General features: G+C 37.1%; 1 protein-coding gene across 1 annotated transcript in view; it reads right to left on the reverse strand.

The window, feature by feature from the left end:
* Positions 1–5,614: 5,614 nt before the first annotated feature.
* Positions 5,615–23,257, reverse strand: part of TMPO (thymopoietin) — a 34,293-nt gene continuing 16,650 nt past the window's right edge. Inside the window, exons 4-9 of the mRNA XM_044677783.1 lie at positions 22,630–22,721; positions 10,980–11,099; positions 10,786–10,881; positions 10,238–10,348; positions 8,709–8,803; positions 5,615–7,883 (exon numbers count right to left, since the gene is read on the reverse strand). Coding sequence (XP_044533718.1) covers positions 7,595–7,883; positions 8,709–8,803; positions 10,238–10,348; positions 10,786–10,881; positions 10,980–11,099; positions 22,630–22,721 — 803 coding nt within the window. The 3' untranslated portion in view covers positions 5,615–7,594. The remainder of the gene's footprint in view (positions 7,884–8,708; positions 8,804–10,237; positions 10,349–10,785; positions 10,882–10,979; positions 11,100–22,629; positions 22,722–23,257) is intronic.

Raw genomic sequence — 23,257 nt, forward strand, 5'->3', positions numbered from 1 at the left:
CCCCAAAGCACAGAAAACTTATCGATGCTGGACGTAGAGCACTCCCAGGCAATCAGCAAGCATTTAGGAAGCACCTATTGTGTGAGACGCTCTTCTGGGAGCTGGGGATGCAAATAAACAATAACAAAAATAACCAATAAAAGGTAAAGCAATCCCTAGTCAACAAAGGAGCTTATAGCTGAGGAGCTGGAATAGTTTCTTTCTTTGCATTTATATCCTCAGCATGTCACACAGTATTGGTGCCTACCAGGCACTTAAATGCCTGATTGGTCTCTCTACCAACGAAGATGGGCCCCTGTTCTTAAACTTAAATAGAAAAATAGATGGAGAGCCAGGTCTAGAGATCCAATATGGCCTCAGACACATCCTAGCTATGGGATGATAGCCAAGTCACTTAACCCTCATTGCCCAGCCCTTACCGCTCTTCTGCCTTGGAACTGATACACAGTATTGATTCTAGGATGGAGGGTATTTATCTTTAAAAAAAAAAAAAAAGGAAAAGAAAAATAGTTGACATTTACATAGCTTTAAAGTTCACAAAGCCTTTTGACAGATTATTTGAGCCTCATAATCCCTTGGAGCTATTTGTGACCTGATGTCTATTTCTTGGATGAAGAAAATGGAGCCTCAGAGCAGTTCCATGATTATGATCATTTGATTAGTCAAGGATCAATGCTGGACTGTGACTCCACGTCCGTGCACACCTCTCTCAAGAGGCCCACTAAATTCTCCAGTGAAAGGTTTTGGGGTAATGAGGGTTCTTGGCTCAAATTAAAATGGGTGGTCAAGAGAAAACGTAGCTGTTTCTGCACCAAGGATCTACATATTTTGATCTTCAATCAAAGGGGAAATTATTCATCAGAAGAGAGCCTGATATAACCAAATACTTCAATACATAATCTTAGGACAAAATTATATCCCCTTGAGCTATATTGCCTTGGATGCCTTACCTTAAACTTACTGGTTTTCTATTTTAGATTAGATAAAAAAAAAAAAAAAGAATGATTTTGGTTGTAAATGATTTGGTCATAATTTTATTTTTTTAAAAATACAGAAAATTAGGAATTGATGAGGGAACTGCTATGCCAGATTGGATTTTGGCTGATAAGGAACTACTGGGTAAAACAGAAATGAGAAACATGCCAGTAATCAATCATGCTACTGTCATCTTGTCTTCATCCAAATTGCTGAAAAAAAATTTTAAATGAAGCAATATGATATAATGGAAAGAGTTTTGGTTCTGAGGTCAGGGAGGCAAAGTTCAAGTCTTTCCTCTGCTCCTACCCACATAACCTTGGGCAAGTCATTGCTTTTCTGGGGCTCATTTCCTCATTTTCAAAAATGAAGGAGTTGAACTTGATGGACTCTAAGATCCTTTTTAGATGTAAATCTGAGTCTATGATCCTGGACAAAGTCTAAAGATTTTATGGATATCATGTGAGGTTCAGGAACTAGACTCTGGTGACATATTCACAATCTATTCTGAGAGGTAAACGGGAAAGTTTTAAGAGATTGATGCAGTGAGTTGAAATTTAAAGGATATATATTTGAAGATGTATGAGTGGCAAGATACTATAAGGATGGAAGTGGGGAACCTAATTTAGATGAGTTTCAAGAAATACTAAAGACAACAAAATTGTTTGAAAATAAACACGGAAGGCAAGAAAACCAAGAGATGAAATTCAATCAATAAACATTTATTAAACACTTACTTTATACATATACATACATATGTACATACATACATATGTACACACACATATATGCTAGATACCATCCTAAGTCTTAGGGATAAAGACCAAAAATGAAAAATCATTACTTTCCAGTAAAAATCTCGAGACAATAAGTACGCATGTATACGTATATATGTATGTATATGTAACCTTGTCCTGAATGGAAAATTGGAAATTGATAGAAGTTAGAATTAGTAAACTCCTATTTTCTCCATAAATTATAAACTTCAAATTGGAGATTTACAGGGAAATTAGATCAGATTTAAACAAGATGGAAAGTTCAAGTCACCAGGATGGAATCGGCTAGACGTCAGGATGCTGGAAGGACTTATGGGCTTAATGGAAGTATTGTTGCTGATCTGGGGATGCGGAGGAGCGCACCCTGGAAGTATACCTGCGCGCTAGCTGGGATCTTCAAACTGGGGATAGGAGAGCCTAAGGTTTAGCAAGGCTGCTGACCGTCTCATAATAAAGGCATTCTCAAGTCTTTCAGCGCTGAGATGGATTAGAGATAGTGTAATTACATGAGTTTGTACTTGACTAAGTGAATCCAAAGTGGATTAATGTTAAGAGGTCAGTCTGAAGAGATGTCTCCAATGAAGGGTTATAGAATTCTTTCCTTAAGGACTGTGAAGTTCAACAATTTCTGTGGCTGATTTGGATGAAAGGATAGAGGGCACAATTGGGTTTGTAGGTGACACAAACACTAGGAGGGCCAAAATGTGTTGGATGACAAAAACAGGTTATACAAATAGACTGGAAATCGTGGAGTAAAAGTGAAATTAAAAACAGTCATAGTTAAGGCAAGAAAAGCCGGAGAGATTTAAGTAGAGTCCCGGTATGGGTCCTAAGGCAGCATTAAGAAGGAAGGATGCTAGAGATGGGAAGTCCTAGGTTCAAATCTGGCCTCAGATGCTTCCCAGCTGTGTGACCCTGGGCAAGTCATTTGACCCCCCCATTGCCCACCCTTACCACTCTTCCACCTAGGAGCCAATACACAGATGGGTTTAAAAAAAATGGGGAATGGGGGGCAGCTGGATAGCTCAATGGATTGAGACCCAGGCCCAGAGACGGGAGGTCCTAGGTTCAAATCCGGCCTCAGAAACTTCCCAGCGGTGTGACCCTGGGCAAGTCACTTGACCCTCACTGCCCACCCTTACCACTCTTCCACCTATGAGCCAATACACAAAAGTTAAGGGTAAAAAAAAAAAAAGGAAGGATGCTATCAAAGTGATGGAGGTGTTCAATTGTGGAGCTGCGGCTCAGGAAGGACATTGCTGAGCACATCCAAAGCGAAGGAGCCAGGAAGCCCAAGGTTCCAGAGACAGACATGAGGGGGAGGATGCTCGACCTTGGGAAAAGATCTGATGGAACCATGAGAATATCTTCGAGTATTTTAAGAACAGCCATATCAGAAACCAAGGGGAGACCCATGAATGGGGGAATGGCTGAAGAAATGACGTGGCCCGTGAATGTGACGGAATCCCGTGCTGTTAGGAACGAGGTAGGGAGGACTTCAGAAAAACCTGCCAAGGGAGCAGAATCAGGAGAGCGACACATATAACGTCACGGTGGGCGACAACTTGAAAAAACTGATCAAACCAACTTCTCAGAAGTGCGAAAATGAAGAGGCAATTTCTTTTATTTGACTTTATTACAAAGGCCCCCTTGTGTTTCACACCCCCCCAGGGGAGGGCATATAGGGAGTCATTTTTTAACTGGATTAAAAAAAAAAACACCAAAGAGTTGTCACATGGAAGAGATGTTAGACATAATCTGAGGCTTCAGACACAACAACAATGAAAATGAAAGTTACAGAAAAGCAGAATTTAAAGAAAAACCTCCCACCTGATTGGATCTGCCAATTTAAAATGGATTCATCTTAAAAGGGGAATTCTCACTAACTATAGGTCTTAAAGCAGACACTGAAGGAGCATTTGTTGGGGAAGGTATAATAGGATTTATAATTTTGGTATAATATGGAAAAGATGATCTAAGAATTTTTCCAGCTCTAAAGTGTTGTGATTCATTGATTCATTCTGTAGCTGGGACAGAAAACCCTCATGCTCCCCGAACCCTTGGGCCTAGAGCTTGTAAAATATGACCAAAACCAGCGGTAATACATTTTTTACCCAGAAATGTCACCACAAGCATGGAATGAAGTGTTCAGTTCGAAGGTCCTTTTAGGGCTTTTATCTAATCTGCTTCGAACCTGCTGAATAGACTTGGGGTATATAATCCCAACAAAATAAGCTCCTTCTTGAGAAGCTACAAAACACCAGAAACCTTAATAATTTAGTAAGTTTAGACCCCTCACATTTCATACACGAGGACTGAGGCCCACTGATAAGGAACTTGATCAGTCATACAATTTATTAGTGATGGATCATGTTTAGACTTCAGGCAAGGCCTCCAGATTTCTACTCCAGGGTTTGTCTCCACTGCCAGCTTCAAATTATCACAGGATATTGGTTCCAAGGTAGAAAAGCAGTAAGAGATAGGCAATGGGGGTTAAGGGACTTGTCCAAGTTCACACAGCTAGGAATTATCTGAGACCAGACTAGAACCCAGGACCTCCCATCTCCAGGCCTGGCTCTTTATCCACTGAACCACTTAGCTGCTTCTGTGTTCTTTAAAAGCAATATTTAGCTTAACAGAAGAACCAAGCTTTAAATGATGCTGTGAGTAAGACATTACATCCTGAGGATTCTTCAAACTCTGCTGCAAGACGATGTCTTAATGTCTGTATCAATTCTAATGAGATGCCTGATAATGCCCTGAAAGAGTAATTTTCCTAATCAAAGCTGGTCAAATGTGAAGTCAAAAAAGGCACATAATTCTGTTTCATCTATTAAGAAATCAAGCATATACAAAAGTTAATTAGTATCTTCATCTTAATTCATTGCATTACAGCTGACAAGAGGAATATGTAAACCCCACTCATATTTTGGATGATAAAACCAGAAGAAGAGGCATATAATTGGATTTTAAGTTCATGATCTGGCTGTGGCTCCCTAAAAAGATCAAGTTTAAAGCTTAGACTTTTGTTTCTTTTTCTGCAAATTGCACCAACCAAGACCAATTTTTTTCCTCAGGGGTAAAGAAAATTAACTATTTTTAACAGAACATTCTTATTGTCAAAGATGTATGTCTTAATTTTGTTGCATTACATTTACTGTATTTTCAAATACTCTGTTGACCAATTCCTGAGAGACATTCTCAACCTGAAAAGCAAAACCAAATAAAGCACACATTCAAGGTTATCAGTGTAGTTTATGGGAGGCAATTGGAGAGGGAAGTAGGAAATAACAAATAATCTAAATTACCTGCAGTTCTACAAGATACATCAAAACAAAACAAAGAAAAGAAAAGAAAAAAACCTTGACCCTGAACTTATTACAAATACTACAGTCGCATGAAAAGATATTAAAGGTGATTCTCAGTACAACACTGATGATGAAATCACTGATGTCAAGAAGGCAGTTTTCTGGTACATACTGTGTAAGTATTCAAGAAGATCAAAAATGATTTTCATTTCCAGGGCCACCAGCAGGGCACAAGAAAGCTTGAAGGCATTACTAACAGGTCCAAGGCACCAGGAAACACGGAAAAATGACAAGAAAAAAAGTATCAATGGTAGAGATTGATAGTACTTCTGATGGCATCTGGCTGTGTCAAAGAATTTATCCATAATCTAATGAATGAATGCCTTATTCCAATATTACAAATGAAAAGTGGAGTGATACATTAAGAACTGAAAAAAAAAATTCAGGAATTTTAGTTTACAATTCACAAATATCCCATGAGAATATTTATTATCTGGGGATTATTTTAAGAAATTGCCTATGCTATCTGAAAAGCACTTACTCCAAGGACAAAACTAGAGGTTATTTAATTTTTATTAAGATGATATTGTAAAATATTAACTTCTACTTCTACAATTTAATTAAAGAAATGCTTTGAATTTACGGCTTGGACACATTCTAGTGGCATAAAACAGACAGACAAAACAGAGTACATGTGTTTTTTTTTTGTTTTTTGTTTGTTTTTTTAAAAATTAACTAGAGGTTGAACTCACTCCTACCTTCCTATTTTGGACCATATCTTCCCTATGAGAGAACTGATCATATATTATATACAACACTAAGCTATGTTGGATTCCTAAAACATCAAATGTGGCTTCTTACAGCTTCTAAAGGAAGAACCTAAGACCTAAACACATAATAACTGAGACTAGAATTGCAACCAAAAATCAAGTCATGTCCTAGTGGGAAGAGTTAAGACATGCCCTCTCTTGAAGTAATGTACTTAATAGAAGGAAGCAATTTCACTCTAATCAGCAAATATTTCTATGTTAAGAGTTGTTATTTCAGTCCCTTTATTCTAAAATTAGAGTGTCTGGTCTTGGCTACAAAAGAAGTGAAATGCCTACAGAATATTTACAAACTAAACATTAGAATATGTCTAGTTCAGATCAAAATTTAGTGCCCATCTAAACATATGTCTTTATTCTTTTATTAGAAATGTCAGTCTTTATAAGACATGGTATCTTAAAATAACTTATTCGTATAAAGTATACTATATGATCAATGACTGTATATTTCAAATTCAAAAGCACATGTTTTAATTTTTACACATTTCACTTGATTCTACTGAAATCTCAGCTGTCTACTTAACCAAGTTATACTGAGGTAAATTAAGAAAAAAAAAGACAACTACAAAGAATGAATACATAGCATTATAATGCCCTCCTCACATCAAGAGTATAGAACTTCATGAGTAAAGGATGGAGTATTCAAGAAAGTAACAATGCAACTTAAAAATAAACATTTATGAAACATTTATAATCAGATTACATTAGGTAATAGGGCAAAAAGAATTGGCAAAATTTGCTTAATGATGAGTCTAGTTGTAACAATTTAAGTCAAATGGATGGAAGAAATTTAAACATGGTCCAATAAATTTCCTAAATTCTTTGCACACAACACAATTTCACCTAAATGTTATTTTAGTAGTAAATAGGAATTGATAAAAAATCAATGATGCAATCAACAAGAAACAATGTTTTTCTGGAAAATAAGGATTAAGTTTTGAACTGTGGTGCTGTGGTAACAAGTTTCTCAAATATGTAAATGTAACACTAAAAAATGATCTTCAGGTAAAAACAGGTTCTATGCTCAGGTGAATTTACTAATAGAATTCATGATCCTAGAAATCTGTTATAAAAATGAGTACAACAGGATTACAGTAACATTACTAAAAAGTTACACAAGTGATTATTGCTGTACTTTTTCAAATAAACAACATCAAATACTTGGCTGCAATTATAGAAAATACAATCTCCAGGAATTTCCCTTTACGCTGCATTAGATTATGCCTCAAATTTTCTCTAAACATTTTGTCCAGGAGAAATAATTTTTAAAAATCTTTTCTGCATGAATTCAGAGCATTTAAAACATTTAGCTTCACATTATTCTGCTATGTTTTGCCGTTCTCATTTCCCCAAAACACAAAGCAAATATACATTTGCCTCAAAAAACAACCCCCCCCAAAAAAACCAAAATGAATTAAGATGCTCACATTAAAAAAGAATAAAGCCTACAAAAAAGTTCCAGAGTGCTAAAAACAACAACAAAAAAAGATTACTCATATGGCACAAAGTGATCTCCTACTAGTCCAAGGTCCAAAATGCTTAAACTGGAGTCCATTTGCAATGTCTTGTTCATTTTCAATGCAATATTAAATTTAAGAAGTTGAAATCACATTATTTTAAAAAGTAGTTCTTTGAGCCAACAAGAGTTCTTTCTACAATTATTAAAAATAGGAGACCAAGTTGTTTGGGTGTGCCATAGAGCTAACACTCAGTTGGCCTTTGCCGGAGAATTATCAGTAAGAAAATGAGAAAAGGGATTTCCTTGGTTAGTTTCCATAGCTTGATAGACCAAAAACAAGAAAACTGCCACAACAACAAAAAGCAAAATCTTTATCCACATGGGAATGGAGCGTCCTTTTCTTGTCTTTTCGGTCTTGTCATCAGCAATGGGAGCATATTTGGGGACATATTTTGATGAAAAGGTTCCCTCCATCCTGAAGTCACCAAGTTCTAATGGTCTGCCAGCAGCTCCTTTAATAGGCCTGCGACAACTAGCACTGTCATGGGGAAGAAAAAGAGAATATAAGTCCTGACATGCAAATAACTTACATCAGGTTTCCTAGCAGTACAAAAGACAAGTTCTCTAATCCACAACCGTTCATCCATATATGACTCATTTTTTCTCCATAAATTAAAAAAATTTCAATCTTTTAGCAAAATGGTGGAAAATCAGAAGTGAAAGAGTTCAGTTTGTGTGAAAGTACATTTTCTATTATGATTTAAAGACAGTTTTAATGAACTTTTTGTATGTGTACATCAGGCTTTATTTTTAAAGAGAAAAATATTGTACATTAATAAATTTTGTACAAAGTTCGGTGGCTTTTAAAAAGTAGCAATGTTATTAAATAATAGATCCCTTTGTCTTTATAATCTGGAAATTATACAAGTAAAATTTAGGGTACTTAAGTGGTACTGGTACATCAGAATAAGAGGAATCATCAGATAATTTAGGCAAGAGTAACAATTTAATAAAAATAAAACCCAGCCTTTTCTGTTACTAGAATGATAGACTATTTTTCTTAATACTAAAAAAAAAAAAAAGAAAGAAAATAGCCCACATCTTCCCCAAAGAACTATTCAGATAAATTACTTACCTACCCAAAGAGCGGATTGCTTACCCTTTTGCAAGTGAAGACTGGATAATACCTAAGATCTCTTTCAACTTTAAAATGCCACAAATAACTCTAAGTAGACTAGTATGAATTATGGGCTGAAAGAGATTATTCCTCTATAGATAAAATCTATAGACTAAACTGAGCTACTTTCATATTATTGTCAGTTGTGAATATAAAGAAATCTTCAAGAAGTAAATATCTAAATACCTAATTCCTGTTGGTGTAGCTGCTTCAAAAGGAAACATTTCTTTAAGAATATCTCTTTCGATTCTTCTTTCTTCTGTTAATGTTATGTCTCCCACCTATAGAAAAAAAAAAAGGTAAAAATCTTTTATACATAATTTGGATAATTAGAATGGATATACATTAAAGTGACCCAAAGTAATGTTAGATAAATTTTTTCTGCCCATGAATATATATATATATACACACACACACACATATTTTTTTTTCTAGCTAAAAACTGTAGTAACGAACAATATTCAAATGTTTGGCAATCTCAATACCTTCAAAACTAAAAAAAACAAAAAACAAAAAACTTTATGTAGGCTTTTTTTTTTTTTTTTTTTAAATTAAAACCTTTACCCCTTCCACCTTAGAATCAATACTGTTTTGGTTCTAAGGCAGAAGAGCAGTAAGGGCTAGGCAGTGGGGGTTAAATGACTTGCCCAGGGTCACACAGCTAGGAAGTGTCTGAGGTCAGATTTGAACCCAGGACCTCCTGTCTTTAGGTCTGGCTTTCAATCCATTGAGTCACCATCCAGCTGCCCCCTTTTATGTAGTTTTTTTTTTTTTAATTAAGAAAGTGGTTTCACAAATAAAAACAAAACCACACAAATCTCCTTCCCTGGCCCAAATCATCAGGATTCACACTGCTGTATTGAGCACATCATTGTATCTGGCATGATAGTCCTCAATGACAGTCAAGAAAATCTGTTTCACCTTGCTTCATTGGATAGACATTCTAAGCAGAATGAATTATAAGCCTCAGAAAGTGATTAAAAACATACCCTGTATGGAATTTTTCTTAAGTTAGGAAGAAGTATCAATTCCAGACTCCCCTTCTTAGGCAATATGCAAATATTTATCACAAATAAGATTTCTTTTATTCGCTACTGTTTTCAACTTGGTAGACACAGATCAAGATGAGGCACACCTTCGGTTTTTTAGCAGGAAAAAAAAGCCAGTAAAAGAGTAACGAGGCACCATGCAGGTTAGTACAGTTATAGAAGGAGATATCAAAGCTGGGCTAAAGAGGGATTAACCAACATGAAAGTCATCCAAGGTCTCTTTACAGCACTGACTAAGGAGAAGTGGAAACAGCCATTTTAAAGCACCCACCTATCACACCTCCAACTTCTATTCACAGCAGAGAGAACAAAGAGAAAGTCCCCAAAGCACCAGAGGCTCCTGCTCCTTCGCTCCCTCTCCCTCTCCCACAAAACAGACACTTCAGAGGCACAAAGCAGCAAGGCAGTGGTATTAGTTTTGTCATTAAATTGGAAGATTAGTTTAACTACCCTATTACTAGTAAAATTCAGGTTTCTCTTTGAAAACTAGTTTTTTGTTCATATACACATTCTCTTCATAAAACACTGTAATACTTCACTAACTATAATTACTGCCACCACCCAATAAATAAAGCTTTGGTCCCCTCCCACTTAAGAATACAAATAGAAACATTTCTTCCAAAAAAAGAGGAATGATAACATTTCATCTAAACTTTAATCATTTACTTCAGCTCTTGTCAATGGTTTCTTTGGTGTTCTTCTGGGTATGTCTGAGAATTCACTGATTGGCAGAATAGGAGATGCATGCTTGAAATTTCCAGTCACCCTATTGACAACCTGCCAAGATTCAAATTATTCACTCAGAATTAGCCAAGCGCAACAAAGATTAAAAAACAAAAAACAAAAGTTCTAAGATTTGTAATACTTAAATGTTAGGAACCCTTAAAATAAAAACAGGCAATGCCTTGAAATGAATATAATTTTAGAAATATAACACATGTTCAGCTATAGTAATTCTCAAAAATTATTTGGGTAAAAAGATTCTTCAAACAATTTCAGACCTTGTAGAAAAGGTAAATTCACTTAAAAACTAGCTGTTTATAACAACGGCTTATTTAAGGAACACGTGTTTTAAAAAATTAACTCACATTGGGAGAAAGTAATTTAAAGAATTTTCTATTTGAGTTTTGTCAAGATTCACCACCTCCCCAGTTTTAATTATTAGTCCATTTATAGAAGAAATGCCACTTTCATAACTTATGAAACATATTTACTACAGTCTCGTTGCTTGAAGCCTTTATAGTTTCAGCTATAGGAAGACTCTCTGAAATTACTGCACCATCTACACGCAACTGTTCTGCAGTTTCCACCTGTTAGTTTGAAAACAAAACAAAAACAATAAGTGTAAAATAATCACTAAAGCCCTGCCAATCTGACAAACCATTCTGAACAATAAGCCTTGCATCACCCTTTTCCTTGGAGTTCTTCTTGACCCTCTCGTAGGCTCCCTAGTTAATCCCTGCAGGGCTCCGCTTTTTGAAGATCCACTTGTCCAGGGAGTCTCAGAAAGTCCAGCTTGAGAATAGCTCTATTTCAAGCATTGACACGTTAGAAAGCCATATACCAACATTAAACACTGCACCTTATCTAATGGCTATATCGTCACACAGGGAAAAAAAACCCAAACCACCTGGTTCCCAAAGCAATGCATGCTACTGGCCAACATATAGCCATCGAATGGCCACACCAATGTATTATGCACACTACAGTTGCACCTTTAGAATATTTTCAAATTTATAGAAAAATTCCTCCCTGTCATTGTACTGATGAGATCATATTAGATAGTACAGAAAATACATTAGGATAAAGTGAAAAGCCTAACACTTAAAAGTCTGATATCAAGATAGGAGTAAGGGAAGATGACAAAAACAATTATGGTTCTTCAACATTATACTTGACTAATTCAGCTCAATGAATGGATCATGGAGCATTGGTGAGCTACTTTTGTTTTTAGACTGACACTACAGCTCATCTTCAATTCTCTCAACCACCTCAAAACCAAACCGAACCAACCCCCCCCAAAGTCCCAACAACAACAACAACAAAACAAAGGCAGCCATCCCCTTGTCACCTTTTTACAGGGGAAAGGATCATTCTCTAAATCAGAGTAAACTTCCAATTAAAATATAAAAGTTTTACCATTAAACTTTTAAGATTATCATTTGTGTATGATTCTTTTCTATGTCATTAAGTTCAGACTTAAGTAGGAACAGAATAGACAACATATAACCAGTTGTAATCTATAAACACCTCTTTTAACAGCTTTACAGCTGGAAACAAAATCCTGAGGCTGCAGAGCCTATCAGAAGCAGGCCAGGCCCGGTGTGTGGCCCAAATGTGTGGGGAGCCTAAGAAGCCAGGTCCGGCATTCCTTGCCACAAAGAGATGCAGGGGAATGGTACATATCAGTAATCATCCCTACATAAAAAAATTTAAACTACTTTTTGAAATTCAGCAACATTTACCCAATAATGTCATTATGGAATATCCAAACATCAGAAAATTTTAGCAGTATTTGTTCATGTTGTGACTTGTGCCCATATGAATAATTTAGATAACTACGGTCTATTTGCTTCAACCAACACTGTGGCTACATCAAACAAAGTGTTCTTCAATGGGGCTTGACACATTTTTCAAGTATTTTATTCTTATGCCAAAATGAGGAAACTGTTGATATAGGAACAATCCCCCTTGACCATGATATACAGCCACATATTTCAATCTCTATTTCCATGTTAGGATTTTCCTATACTAACGTGCCTTTTCTTTGTCATTCTGAATTCTGGGACTGCCTATTTTTACCATGTTAGTGTATGTTCATGGAACATAAGTTAAATTTAGTTTTAGCTTAATAATTAGAAAAATTAATTTATTTGAGCCTACATACACACAAAACACAGTTAAATTCTAATAATCTGAACTATCAAAAAAGCAATTCAATACTTCAATTGGAATAAGGGCATGTCTACTAGTCTAAGAATCTGCTTTAAAGGAAACAATGAAGTCCTAATTCTAGAGTAGCATAAAACTCTCTCTTCCTTCCCTATTCTGCGACTTAGTGGATAAAGCAGACCTAAAAGGAATCCCGCTCCTCACGGCACCGTACGGAGGACGGCGTTTGTGAAAGGCAGCAGCCGTCGGAGCAGCTCACGTGCGTCCTGTCCTTTAGGCCCACAAAGCCCTTGATTCACGGCATCCCGACACTCTCGAAAGGCCTCACTTCCAGATGAAGAAACTGATCCACACAAGACAAGCTGGGCACCCCGAGAGCGGCCCACCCGGTCCTGCCTGTTAACTAGCTCGGGCCAACTCTGCATTAGGCTCCTTATCTGTTCAGGAATAACAATGACCACACACATTTGTATAGTGCCTGAAAGCTTTGGAGAGTGCTGTAAGGAGGGTTACTGCAAGGACACCAAGGCTCTGCTGCCAAAGGGACTGCTAATCAACGTTCACACAGCTGGCAGGTGTCCCCACTTAAAGTTCAGTTCTCGTATCCACTGAACTATGCGGTCCCTCAGAGAGGACAGTCACCCTGCTCCCCCTGCCCTGCTATTCCAAGGGGGTTTTGGTTAATAATAACGGCCCCTCGTGGCATGGAGGTAAGCCGGTATTCCCAGGGGCGGGGTCCGGCAGGGGAGCCTATACACCGGGAGGCGGAGAATGAAGCCAAGTGGCATCTCCTAGCCGGGTGGATGCAGAGGGATGAGAAAAGTCACAGAAAGCCCCAAAGGCCATCACGGAGACCCAGAAAGATGGCAGCCCCACTGAGGAAAGCAGACGCACGAGGCACAGACACGAGATGAGCCCAGGCTGGGGCAGACCCTTCCAGGCTAGAGGCCTGCTTGATTAAGGAACAACCACCGGAATCTCCCTGAACTCATCCACTCTGGAAAGGCTGGGCAGCAAGATAAGCAACTGTATGACCGCGGGCGGGTCACACCACCACCATCGCCACTTACAGAGGCTCTAAAGATTATTGAAAAAATAAAATAAAACAAAGCCTATAAATAAAGCACATTACAAGTGTGCCACATTGACCCTCACCTCCTCGGTCTCACCACTATTCTAGGCATCCCGTGTTCAGGGAAAGCGCCTCCATGTGACATCGCTAGGGACGTGTCACTGTGCTTGACAAATTGTCTCATGTGGGCTTCACGGCAACCCTAGAAGGAAGTACCGCTACTATGTCTATGATAGAGTGGAGGAAACGAAGGCAAACAGCTCAGTGACCCGCTGGATTGGAACTCCGATTCTCCCGAGCTCAGGCCCACTGCCCCGGCTGCCTCAGAGAATCAAGAGACGGCATCCTGAGAAGTGGAAAATCAATGTAAAAGTTCCTAGACCTCGTCAAATAAAACGACTTATGCTAAAGGTCACATCATATGTATAAACTGTTCCCTGAATGCTAGTTACTTAGCATTTCCGTACCCAAAGTGGTGTATTTTGGGGTCACTCTAAGGTCTCTATCAAGAGTCCTTTTGGGTCCCTTCATTTACATGTTTTCCTCTTCCACAGTCACTGTTAGCACATACTATGTTCTTCTAATTTGCATTATTTCATTAAGGTTTTTCCATATTCCTTCCCATCCCCAATAATTCCTTATATTCTCACACACACACACACACACACACACACACACACACACACCATACATCTTAATTGCACTTTAGCATTCCATTACATTAGTGTGCACTATAGTTAATTTGTTACTGGACATTTAAATACTACTTAAACAAATTATAAATAAATGCAGCTACGAAAATCTATAAATGTGTAACCTCTATATTTTTCCCCTTTTTAATAACAGTCTCAGAGGATATTTTCCACATTCTATTGGTTTACAATTCCATCAGTAATGGAAACTATTTCTACAATCCTATAGGTACTGAATTTCACTTAAAAAAAAATCATTTACACCAATTTGATGGATTTGCAGCAGCACCTCAACGTTATTCTCATTTTCATTTATTTGATAAATAATAAGGTGTGCCTTGTTTCAAGTAACTATTAGGCTTCTTCTTTTGAAAATTCCATGTTTCCTTTTAAGGCCAGGGAATACATTTAAAACATTTCCTCATTTTTCTTTTAATTTGATTGCTCTTGCATTCAAATTTTTTTTAAAAATCCAACTATTCTCTTAAAGCCGATAGTTAAGTACTCCTATCTGCTAACAGACTAGTGTAAACACTTCTATCTTTAGAAGATTTTCTGCTTAAATAAAAGCTTATCACATCATTCTTGGAAATGACATGTCTAAGCTAGCAGAGAGAGCCAGGCCTAGAGACTGGAGGTCCTAGGTTCAAGTCCGGCCTCGGACACTTCCAGCTGTGTGACCTTGGGCAAGTCACTTGACCCCTATCGCCCACCCTTACCACTTCTGGGCTAAGGACGGTCCCTAGCCCGGATGAAAAAGGAGGAGGGTTGGGCGTGGGGCTAGCAACCCCACCCTGTAAAAACTACATCTGCTAAAGAAACTGCAACCTAAAGTAGGGGCAGCTGGGTAGCTCAGTGGATTGAGAGCCAGGCCTAGAGACGAAAAGGTCCTAGGTTCAAGTCCGGGCTCAGACACTTCCCAGCTGGGTGACCCTGAGCGACTGTGTGTCCCATTGCCTACTGGTTGTGGCCCTATGCTCCTAGAATGGAGTCCCAGGATTAAAAAAAAAAAAAAAAAAGCTAGCAGAGATTGATAATTTTCCTTTAATCTTATTTCCTATTCAAAGTATTTTTTTTAAAAATTTACAACTTTTCCTATCGTAATTGAACTAGAAATTGTAAGGCAAAGAGGATAATTTGACCTGATGAGATTCACAAAAAGAAAAGGGAAGCGTGGTATCTAAAACTGGGACAAAAATCAAAGGAAGAAAAAACAGAATCTATGTTATGGAACCATAGATCACTGGACCAGATGATGAGCTATATAAACAAATAACAAAAAAAGTACTGAAGCAATGAGAGGGGTTTGTCAACTACTCTGACATTCACTAAAAGTTGGGTTTCTGACAGGCAGACAGAAATGAATGCAGAACAAAGGATAGGCAGGATCCCATGGCCCTGAAGGACAGGAATGTAATAAAGGTATGCCTAGAAAAGCCAACATGAAGTTCCCAAGGTTTTAGTGGAATTCAAGCTTGACACATATCAGTAATGTCATGTCAGCCAAAAAACAAAAACAAATCATATCCTAGATTGGAAAAAATTTAAAAAATAAAATAAATTATTTAACATGAGTTGATAACATTGTTGTAGTGTGCTCTGACCAGTTCCCACATTTTAGAAGGGATATTACATGACTTGAGAGTATACTGAGGAAGGCAAATAGTTTATGGGAGGGCTTAAAAAGTCAAGTCATAGAAAATTGTCTGAATTGGAATTAGGACTTTTTTTTTTAAGCCTGGAAAGGAGAAGGCAGCAAAAAACTTGTTAAATAGCTTGAGTAGAAAAGCAATCATATGTTCAGCTCAGCCCATGAAGGTTGATAAAGAGCCCTAATGGGTCAAAGATATAAGGAGACGGATTTTGGATCAGTTTAAGGAAAAGTTGTCTAACAACACGAATTTTCCAGAAGTAGAAAGGGATGCTTTAGGGAAGGTCTTTAGCCCTGGATGTCCATTCAAGGATTCTGCTGTGGAAATTCTGCTTATGTGTGGATTGGGTTAGGTGGGAGATGAACTAGATGAGGTGAAGTTTCCCTGTAATTCTAAGATTTATGGATTTTCTGATCAATATCTAATGGCAAACACTCCCCACCTCCCCTAATATAAATATGCCAAAATAAAATTTAATGGCAAATTTAGAATTAGTATATAGTGTGATTTATTGTATGTCTTAGTATAATAAAAGCAAAAGCTATAAAATGTGAAGGACCTCATATATAAAATAACTTACCAAAATTCTTCTTTTTAAACTTTTACCTTCTGTCTGGGAATCAACACTGGTTATTGGCTCCAAGGCAGAAGAGTGGTAAGGGTAGGCAATGGGGGTCAAGTGACTTGCCCAGGGTCACACAGCTGGGAAGTGTCTGAGGTCAGATTTGAACCCAGGACCTCCCATCTCTAGGCCTGGCTCTCAATCCACTGAGCTACCCAGTTGCCCTCTCCAAAATTCTTTAAAATAATGTACAGGGAGTAAAGTCTCGGCTTTTGTTTGTCTATCATATTAAAAAATAAACTAACAGACAAGCAAATAAGAATTCAGAATGAGAAAAAGACCCATATAGTTTGGAACGTATTCAATTAGAGCCAGACACCAGGATGATAGCAAAAGGATTTAAGAACACATATGAAATACACCGAATGTGTTTTAGACAAATTTTCTATGGTGTTCAACTTCCTCAAGTCAGTTGGTGTTGCATTAAGCCAACTTCTTAAGCAAGGAGTCTCAAAATAATGTTATTGAGCAATATCAGTCTAGTTCTCATACACACCATCACTTTCTTAAAGGACTGGTATTTTAAGTTTGCTTTTGTTTTTTCTGCTAGACTTGAGTGGTATGCCTAAGAGGAATGATTTTTACCTAAAGTTTTAACTGTAACTTTAACTATAAACCTGGTGTGTACTAGGATTTTGTTGTAAAACCTAGACAAAAAAATATGTTTTTCTTATTGTTCCAAAAAAACTAAATCTCTTTGCTCACTGTTCCTTAGTCTTCCCACAATATTAAGAAAATAAATACTTAATTTTTGTGTTAAGTAAAAAAAAAATGTTATTGATTTTTACTGTCTATAAAAACCTTTGATCAAATTTACCACCCCCCTCCTTCCTAAATCTATCATTCTTTAGTTTTAAAAATAAGATCCTACATGTATTTCTATGAATTAAGGCAATCTCCCTTCATATGAAACCCTAGTTCAATTTTTTATTTCTCCAAGACAAATTCCTTGTTTTGTTTTATTTATCACACTGCCTACAGACCTCTGTCACCCCCATCTCCCCACTCTCTTTATAAACTTTGTTAGTCTTTTACTATAGATAAAGAGTTTATTCTGTTTCCTTAGTGGGTTTTATTCAAAAGACCCTGAGGAACCTCACTGATAAGACCAGATAAAAAGGGAATTCGTTAATCAATCTACTCCAATCTCAAATCTTCTTCATGCTATATCCTATTGCTAGGACTCCCCAAATTTTCTTCCTTTCTTTCAATATTTAGCCTTGAAATTCCAATCTCTCTATGAAATATTCTAAGGAATTAGAAGCAATGTAGCTTTTTCTGTCCTAACTTTGTCCAAACATATAATCCCCATAAACATGTTCACTTATCAATCACAAAAAAATGTATATCCCTTTATGGACATGAGCCAGTATTTCCCCTTGGTGAAAATAATTTATTAATTATATATTATCATATATATTTTATCTAGAAGTAAGTCAAGTCCTGTCTTTGCTTCTAGCAATGCTTTAAAGCCTAAGTTACAGACAGTCTGCAGTCTTCATCAAGGGTGAGTTCCAAACCAGAAAGTACCCGAACTGACATATCAAATCTGGACAAAAAAGGGAAGAAAAATGAAAACAAACAAATCACCCAAATATAATATAATTGTAATGAAAAGACCATTTTTTTTTTCTGTAGAAGCATCTGAGTAATGAGTCACCAAAAGGGAACTAGGGAAAGTGAGCTAATTAACATGAGCTTAGCTACTCTGTATTTATTAGGACCTATGAGTAACTCATCTGTGGAAAGAGCACTAGTTTTGCCTCAAATAGAAAACATAACCAGACAGGTTAAGAAACAAATAAAATTTTGGACAGTTAAGACAACCACCCTGCTTCTGGCCATGTGATCCAGACAAGATTCAGGGAAAAACATGGTATTAGCTAACAAGGTCACAGGACTGCTAAGGAACAGATGAAGAGGTCTGGTTTCACTGTCTGAGTAATCTATTAAACAATGAGTTTTTATGAAGCATCTCCTCTATTCCAGGCACTGAGCTATGTTATGAGGATAAAAGAACAATGGAGGAGACAATCGCTACTCAAAATGAGTCCATTTTCTAATGGGAAACACAAGTACATATACGAACGCAAAGTAAATAAAGACGAAGCTCTGGTCAAACACGAGGGTGTTGGGAGAGGGCGGCAGCAGCTGCCAGGGGAAGCAGGAAAGGGCTGTCGCAGGTGATCCTAGAGCTGATGGTAAGAAAGGAATGCTTCCCTCACCACAAAGGTACAAACATGGAAGATGGACCAAAGCTCGATTGGGCTAGATCAGAGTAGAGGAGAAAGAATAAAGAATGAGCCTGAAAAGATAGAATGGGGACAGGTCAGGAATAGATAAGAATTTGTATTTGATCCTACTAGACTAGATAGTAAATATGCTTCGGGCAACTGTAAGAGGTCAAAGAGAAATGAAGGCAGGGACTGGACTAGGCAGAGCCCTCCAGGAGAAGGATGAAGTAAGAGCACATCAGGAGCTTGAGAAAAGAGGAGGGATCGAGAGAGGACAAAAGACAGGGGAAACTAGAAAGAACCATCTTCATTTAAGGGGACAAGGAACAAAGCCAAGACCAGCTAGGAGGTACAAGGAACTGTATTTGGATAAGTGATGGAAGGGATTAAGAGTCCCATCAGACTTGAAGTGTTACTAACTCAGTTACCTTAGGCTAAACATGACTGAGTCAATGAAAAGAAAAATATAATCTGTGTAAAAATTTAAACTATCTTTGGCTAGATGCTAAATTTAGGATTAGAATTCTATCCTCTTTAATTTGTTTCAATATCCTTTGGGGAGTTGTTCCTCTCTTACTCTATTATTAAAATTCTTTTTAAAAATTTCAACTCTGCCTTAGCAAATGAGATGTGTGCACATCTCGGCTGAAGGCAGTATGGGGGCGCCGCTGGCCAAGGGCACACGAACCAATTCTGCAACCAGAGAAGCCAGGGAGAGCACCAAGAGGAAAAGAAATGGAGCCAATTGGAGGCCTTGATTCCTTCCCTTCAGGTTTAACTGTTCAGAGTGCAAATGCATGAGAGTGCTATATTTTAAATGGATGATATTTTAAGAATTTATGTTAAGCCTTAAAAAAAAACCTTTTTTTTATACATAATTTTTTTTTTAATACATAATGTATAGTGCCGAGTTGGAATCAGGAAGGCTCAGGTTCACATCCTGCCTCGGACGCTTGCTAGCTGTGTGACCTCAGGCAAGTCCCTTAATGTCTCTTGGCCTCAGTTTCCTCAATGAAAGGGCTAGGACAAGACAGCTTAAGGAACCTTCCAGCTCTAACCATATGATCCTATATTCCCATAATAAACAGATTGGCTAAGAGGTAGGTTTTTACAAAAATCACATAATGTAGCCTAAACACAATACTATAATAATAACAATAGGAGTTTACATGTATTTAAGTGCTCTGAAATTGGCTAAGTACTTAGATTAGTAATAAGAACTTTGACCCAAGGTTTTGTTGACTGTCATATGTAAAAATGTTTTATGGAGGAAAGCATTTGGTTATTCAACTTGGAATTCCAATAACCTAGAACACAAAACATCACTTCCTCTCCCATCAGACAAGTAATGATTATAAAGAAATTATCATAAAAGGTGAGAAGTGGGAAATGGTCTCAAAGGTTGGGATTCCTTTCAGTAGGGAAGGAGAGGTCAGCCTGACAGGAAAGGACTTCCTGCTCCTGCCATTTCAGGTGCTGGGTGAACTTCAAAGTCATTCTGTGGTAACTCTGGGGACTGGCTGTCTGGGGCATTTTACCACAGAAGACAGGTAGAAGTGAGAGTGCTAAGATAAAGACGAGAAAAAAGTCTTAGGAGAGCAAGACAAGATCAGCAACTGAAATGGGGAACAAAAAGGAAGAAGAAAAAGAGCAGGCTTTGGGATTTGTTTTCCCTTCTTCTACTTCACCAGTCAATAGTGTTAAGACCTAAAAACTTACTCTGGACCACAGTAAAGGAGGTCCTAGGTAATGGCAAGCCAAAAGGGAAAGGGAAGAGGGAAATGGAAAAATTCCCAAACAGGGATCAGAACTTGTATGGTCAGTTTTTCTGGCTACAGAGAGGCAAAGGACATTTCCAAGTCAGACAGACAGTTGAAGACTATTTTAATATTTTGTTATGGTTCAGCTGATCCTATCTTCTTAATGTTTCTCAGTGCTATGGAGTGGACTGTCAGTTTGCTTTCCTTTAAAAAATGGCCAACACAAAGGTGGCTGGAACCAGGCCTGGAGTTCAAATGTGGCCTCAAACACTTCTAAGTGTGACCCCCTGCAGGTCACTTGTTCCCATTTACCTAAAGCCCTAGCCAGTCTTCTATCTTAAGTGTTGTTACTAGGAGCAGTACCAGGTCTTAAATCATACTATAAAGTAGTGATCATCAAAACCAATCTGGGATTGGCTAAGAAACAGAAGGGTGGATCAACGGAACAGACTAGGGGCGAATGACCTCAGTAATAGTGACTGATAAACCCAAAGATCCAGTTTTTAAGATAAGAACTCACTATTTAACAAAAAATGCTGGGAAAATTGTATAATGGCATGGCAAAAATTAGGTTTAGATCAATCTCATACCCTATACCAAGATATGGTCAATTTGGGTATGTGGTTTAAAATAAAGAGTGATATAAGTAAATTAGGGGAATGTAGAATAGATGTCAGATCTATGGAGAAGGGAAGAATTTATGACCAAACAAGAGACAGAAAATAGTATGACATGTAAAATGAATAATTTTGATTATATTAAATTAAAAAGGTTTTGTACAAATAAAATTAATGCAACCAAGATTAGAAGGGAAGCAACAAATTGAGAAAAAAAATTTATAACAAATTTCTCTGATAAAGTTCTTATTTCTCAAATATATGCAGAACTAAGTCAAATTTATAAGAATCCAATTGATAAATGGTCAAAGGATATGAATAGGCAGTTTTCAGATGAAGAAATCAAGCTATCAATAATCATGTGAGAAACAATTTTTTTGATTAAAGAAATGCAAATTAAAACAACTCTGAGATACCACCCCACACCTATCAGATTGGTCAATATGAGAGTAAAGGAAAATAATAAATGTTGGGAGGGGATGTGACAAAACTGGGACTTTAATGAGTTGCTGGTAGAGTTGTGAATTGATCCAACCATTCTGGAGGGCAATTTGGAACTATGCCCAAAGGGCTATAAAAGAAGGCATACATTTTGATCCAGCAATACCACTACTGGGTCTGTATCCCAAAGATATTTTTTTTTTTAATGGGAAAGGACCTGTTTTACAAAAAAGATTTATAGCTGCACTTTTTGAGGTGGCAAAGAATCGGAAACTAAAGGGATATCTCTCAATTGGGGAATGGCTGAACAAACTGTGGTATATGATAGTGATGGAATACTATTGTGCTATAAGGAATGATGAACAGGATGATTTCAGAAAGAGCTAGAAAGACCTATGTGATCTAATGCAGAGTGAAAGGACCAGAACCAGGAAAATATTATACATAGTGGCTGAAATATTGTGGAATGATGAAATGTGATAGACTTTGCTACTAACAATCAATACAATGATCCAGGGCAATTTTGAGGGACTAATGAAAAAGAATGCTATCCACCTCCAGAGAAAGAGCTGTTGGAGTATAAGTGCAGATTATAACATAGGATTTATCATTTGACTATTTGGGTATATGACTTGGGGGGGTTTTGGTTCTATAAGATCATTCACTTACAAAAATGAGTAATATGGAAATGTTTTTCTTGATAATACATGTATAACCCAGACTGAATTGCTTGTCAATTCTGGGAGGAGGGAGACAATGTGAATCATATAACTTTGGGGAACTTGTTGTTACTAGGATGGAAAATAAGGGTTAAAAAAGTGACGGACAGAACTGACCCAGAGAAGACATTGAACTCTTGATGTTCTCACAGTTACTACTATTGTATACTGAACACATGACAAGGGTTCAGAATTTAATTATACAACATATTAATACTAAATTGGTTCTAGTGTTAAGTTTATTGCATTTGCTAGAATCTGTATATCATCCATTAATAGAAATTAAGTCAGATGAACAAATGCCAAGAAATTAAATATACATCTAAGTGATACGACCATAAAACTCAAAGTACTTACCTGATTATGCTCAACTCTTCTTTGCTTGAATGTTGTTACTGTAGCCTTTGACGTGCTTTTTACTAGTAGGTCTCTCTTCTCCAGTTTGAGTTCTGGAAATAATATCAAAGGCACCATTACACATTGGCATTCATAATAAGTTAACTCTTAAATCATCTTGCCCTTGCTTTGAAATCAGTTTAATGAATATTCATCTTTTAAAAATTCAACTACTTTCTTCCTACCTTTATAAATTCCAAAGTCCAAAAAACATCTAAAATGCAATGTCTGTCCTAAAATAAGACCTTGTTAACTGAATTCCCATTTGATTCTTTGAGCATCTTATTTCTTTCTCAAGCAAATGATCATTTCTCCTGTGACTTTTTTCATCTTCCCACCATTTTCTGAGAAAAGAAATTCCTTTTTATAGAACAGTATATTCAGTTCTTTCCTAAGTACTTCAATAGAAATAACTTAGATATAGCCTAGAAATTAAACCTTTAAAGGAAATAAACTAAAGAACTTAATTTTGTGTACTCAAGAAAAGATGATTTTACCCTGAAATGCTACCAAGGTTTCAGAGTAAATCAGTAAATGGTAACCAATGGGAATAACCAAAATTAGTTATATGTTCTCTTGAGGCAGACCA

The sequence above is a fragment of the Gracilinanus agilis genome, chromosome 5 (genome assembly GCF_016433145.1).
Source record: "Gracilinanus agilis isolate LMUSP501 chromosome 5, AgileGrace, whole genome shotgun sequence".
Classification (NCBI taxonomy): Eukaryota; Metazoa; Chordata; class Mammalia; order Didelphimorphia; family Didelphidae; genus Gracilinanus; species Gracilinanus agilis.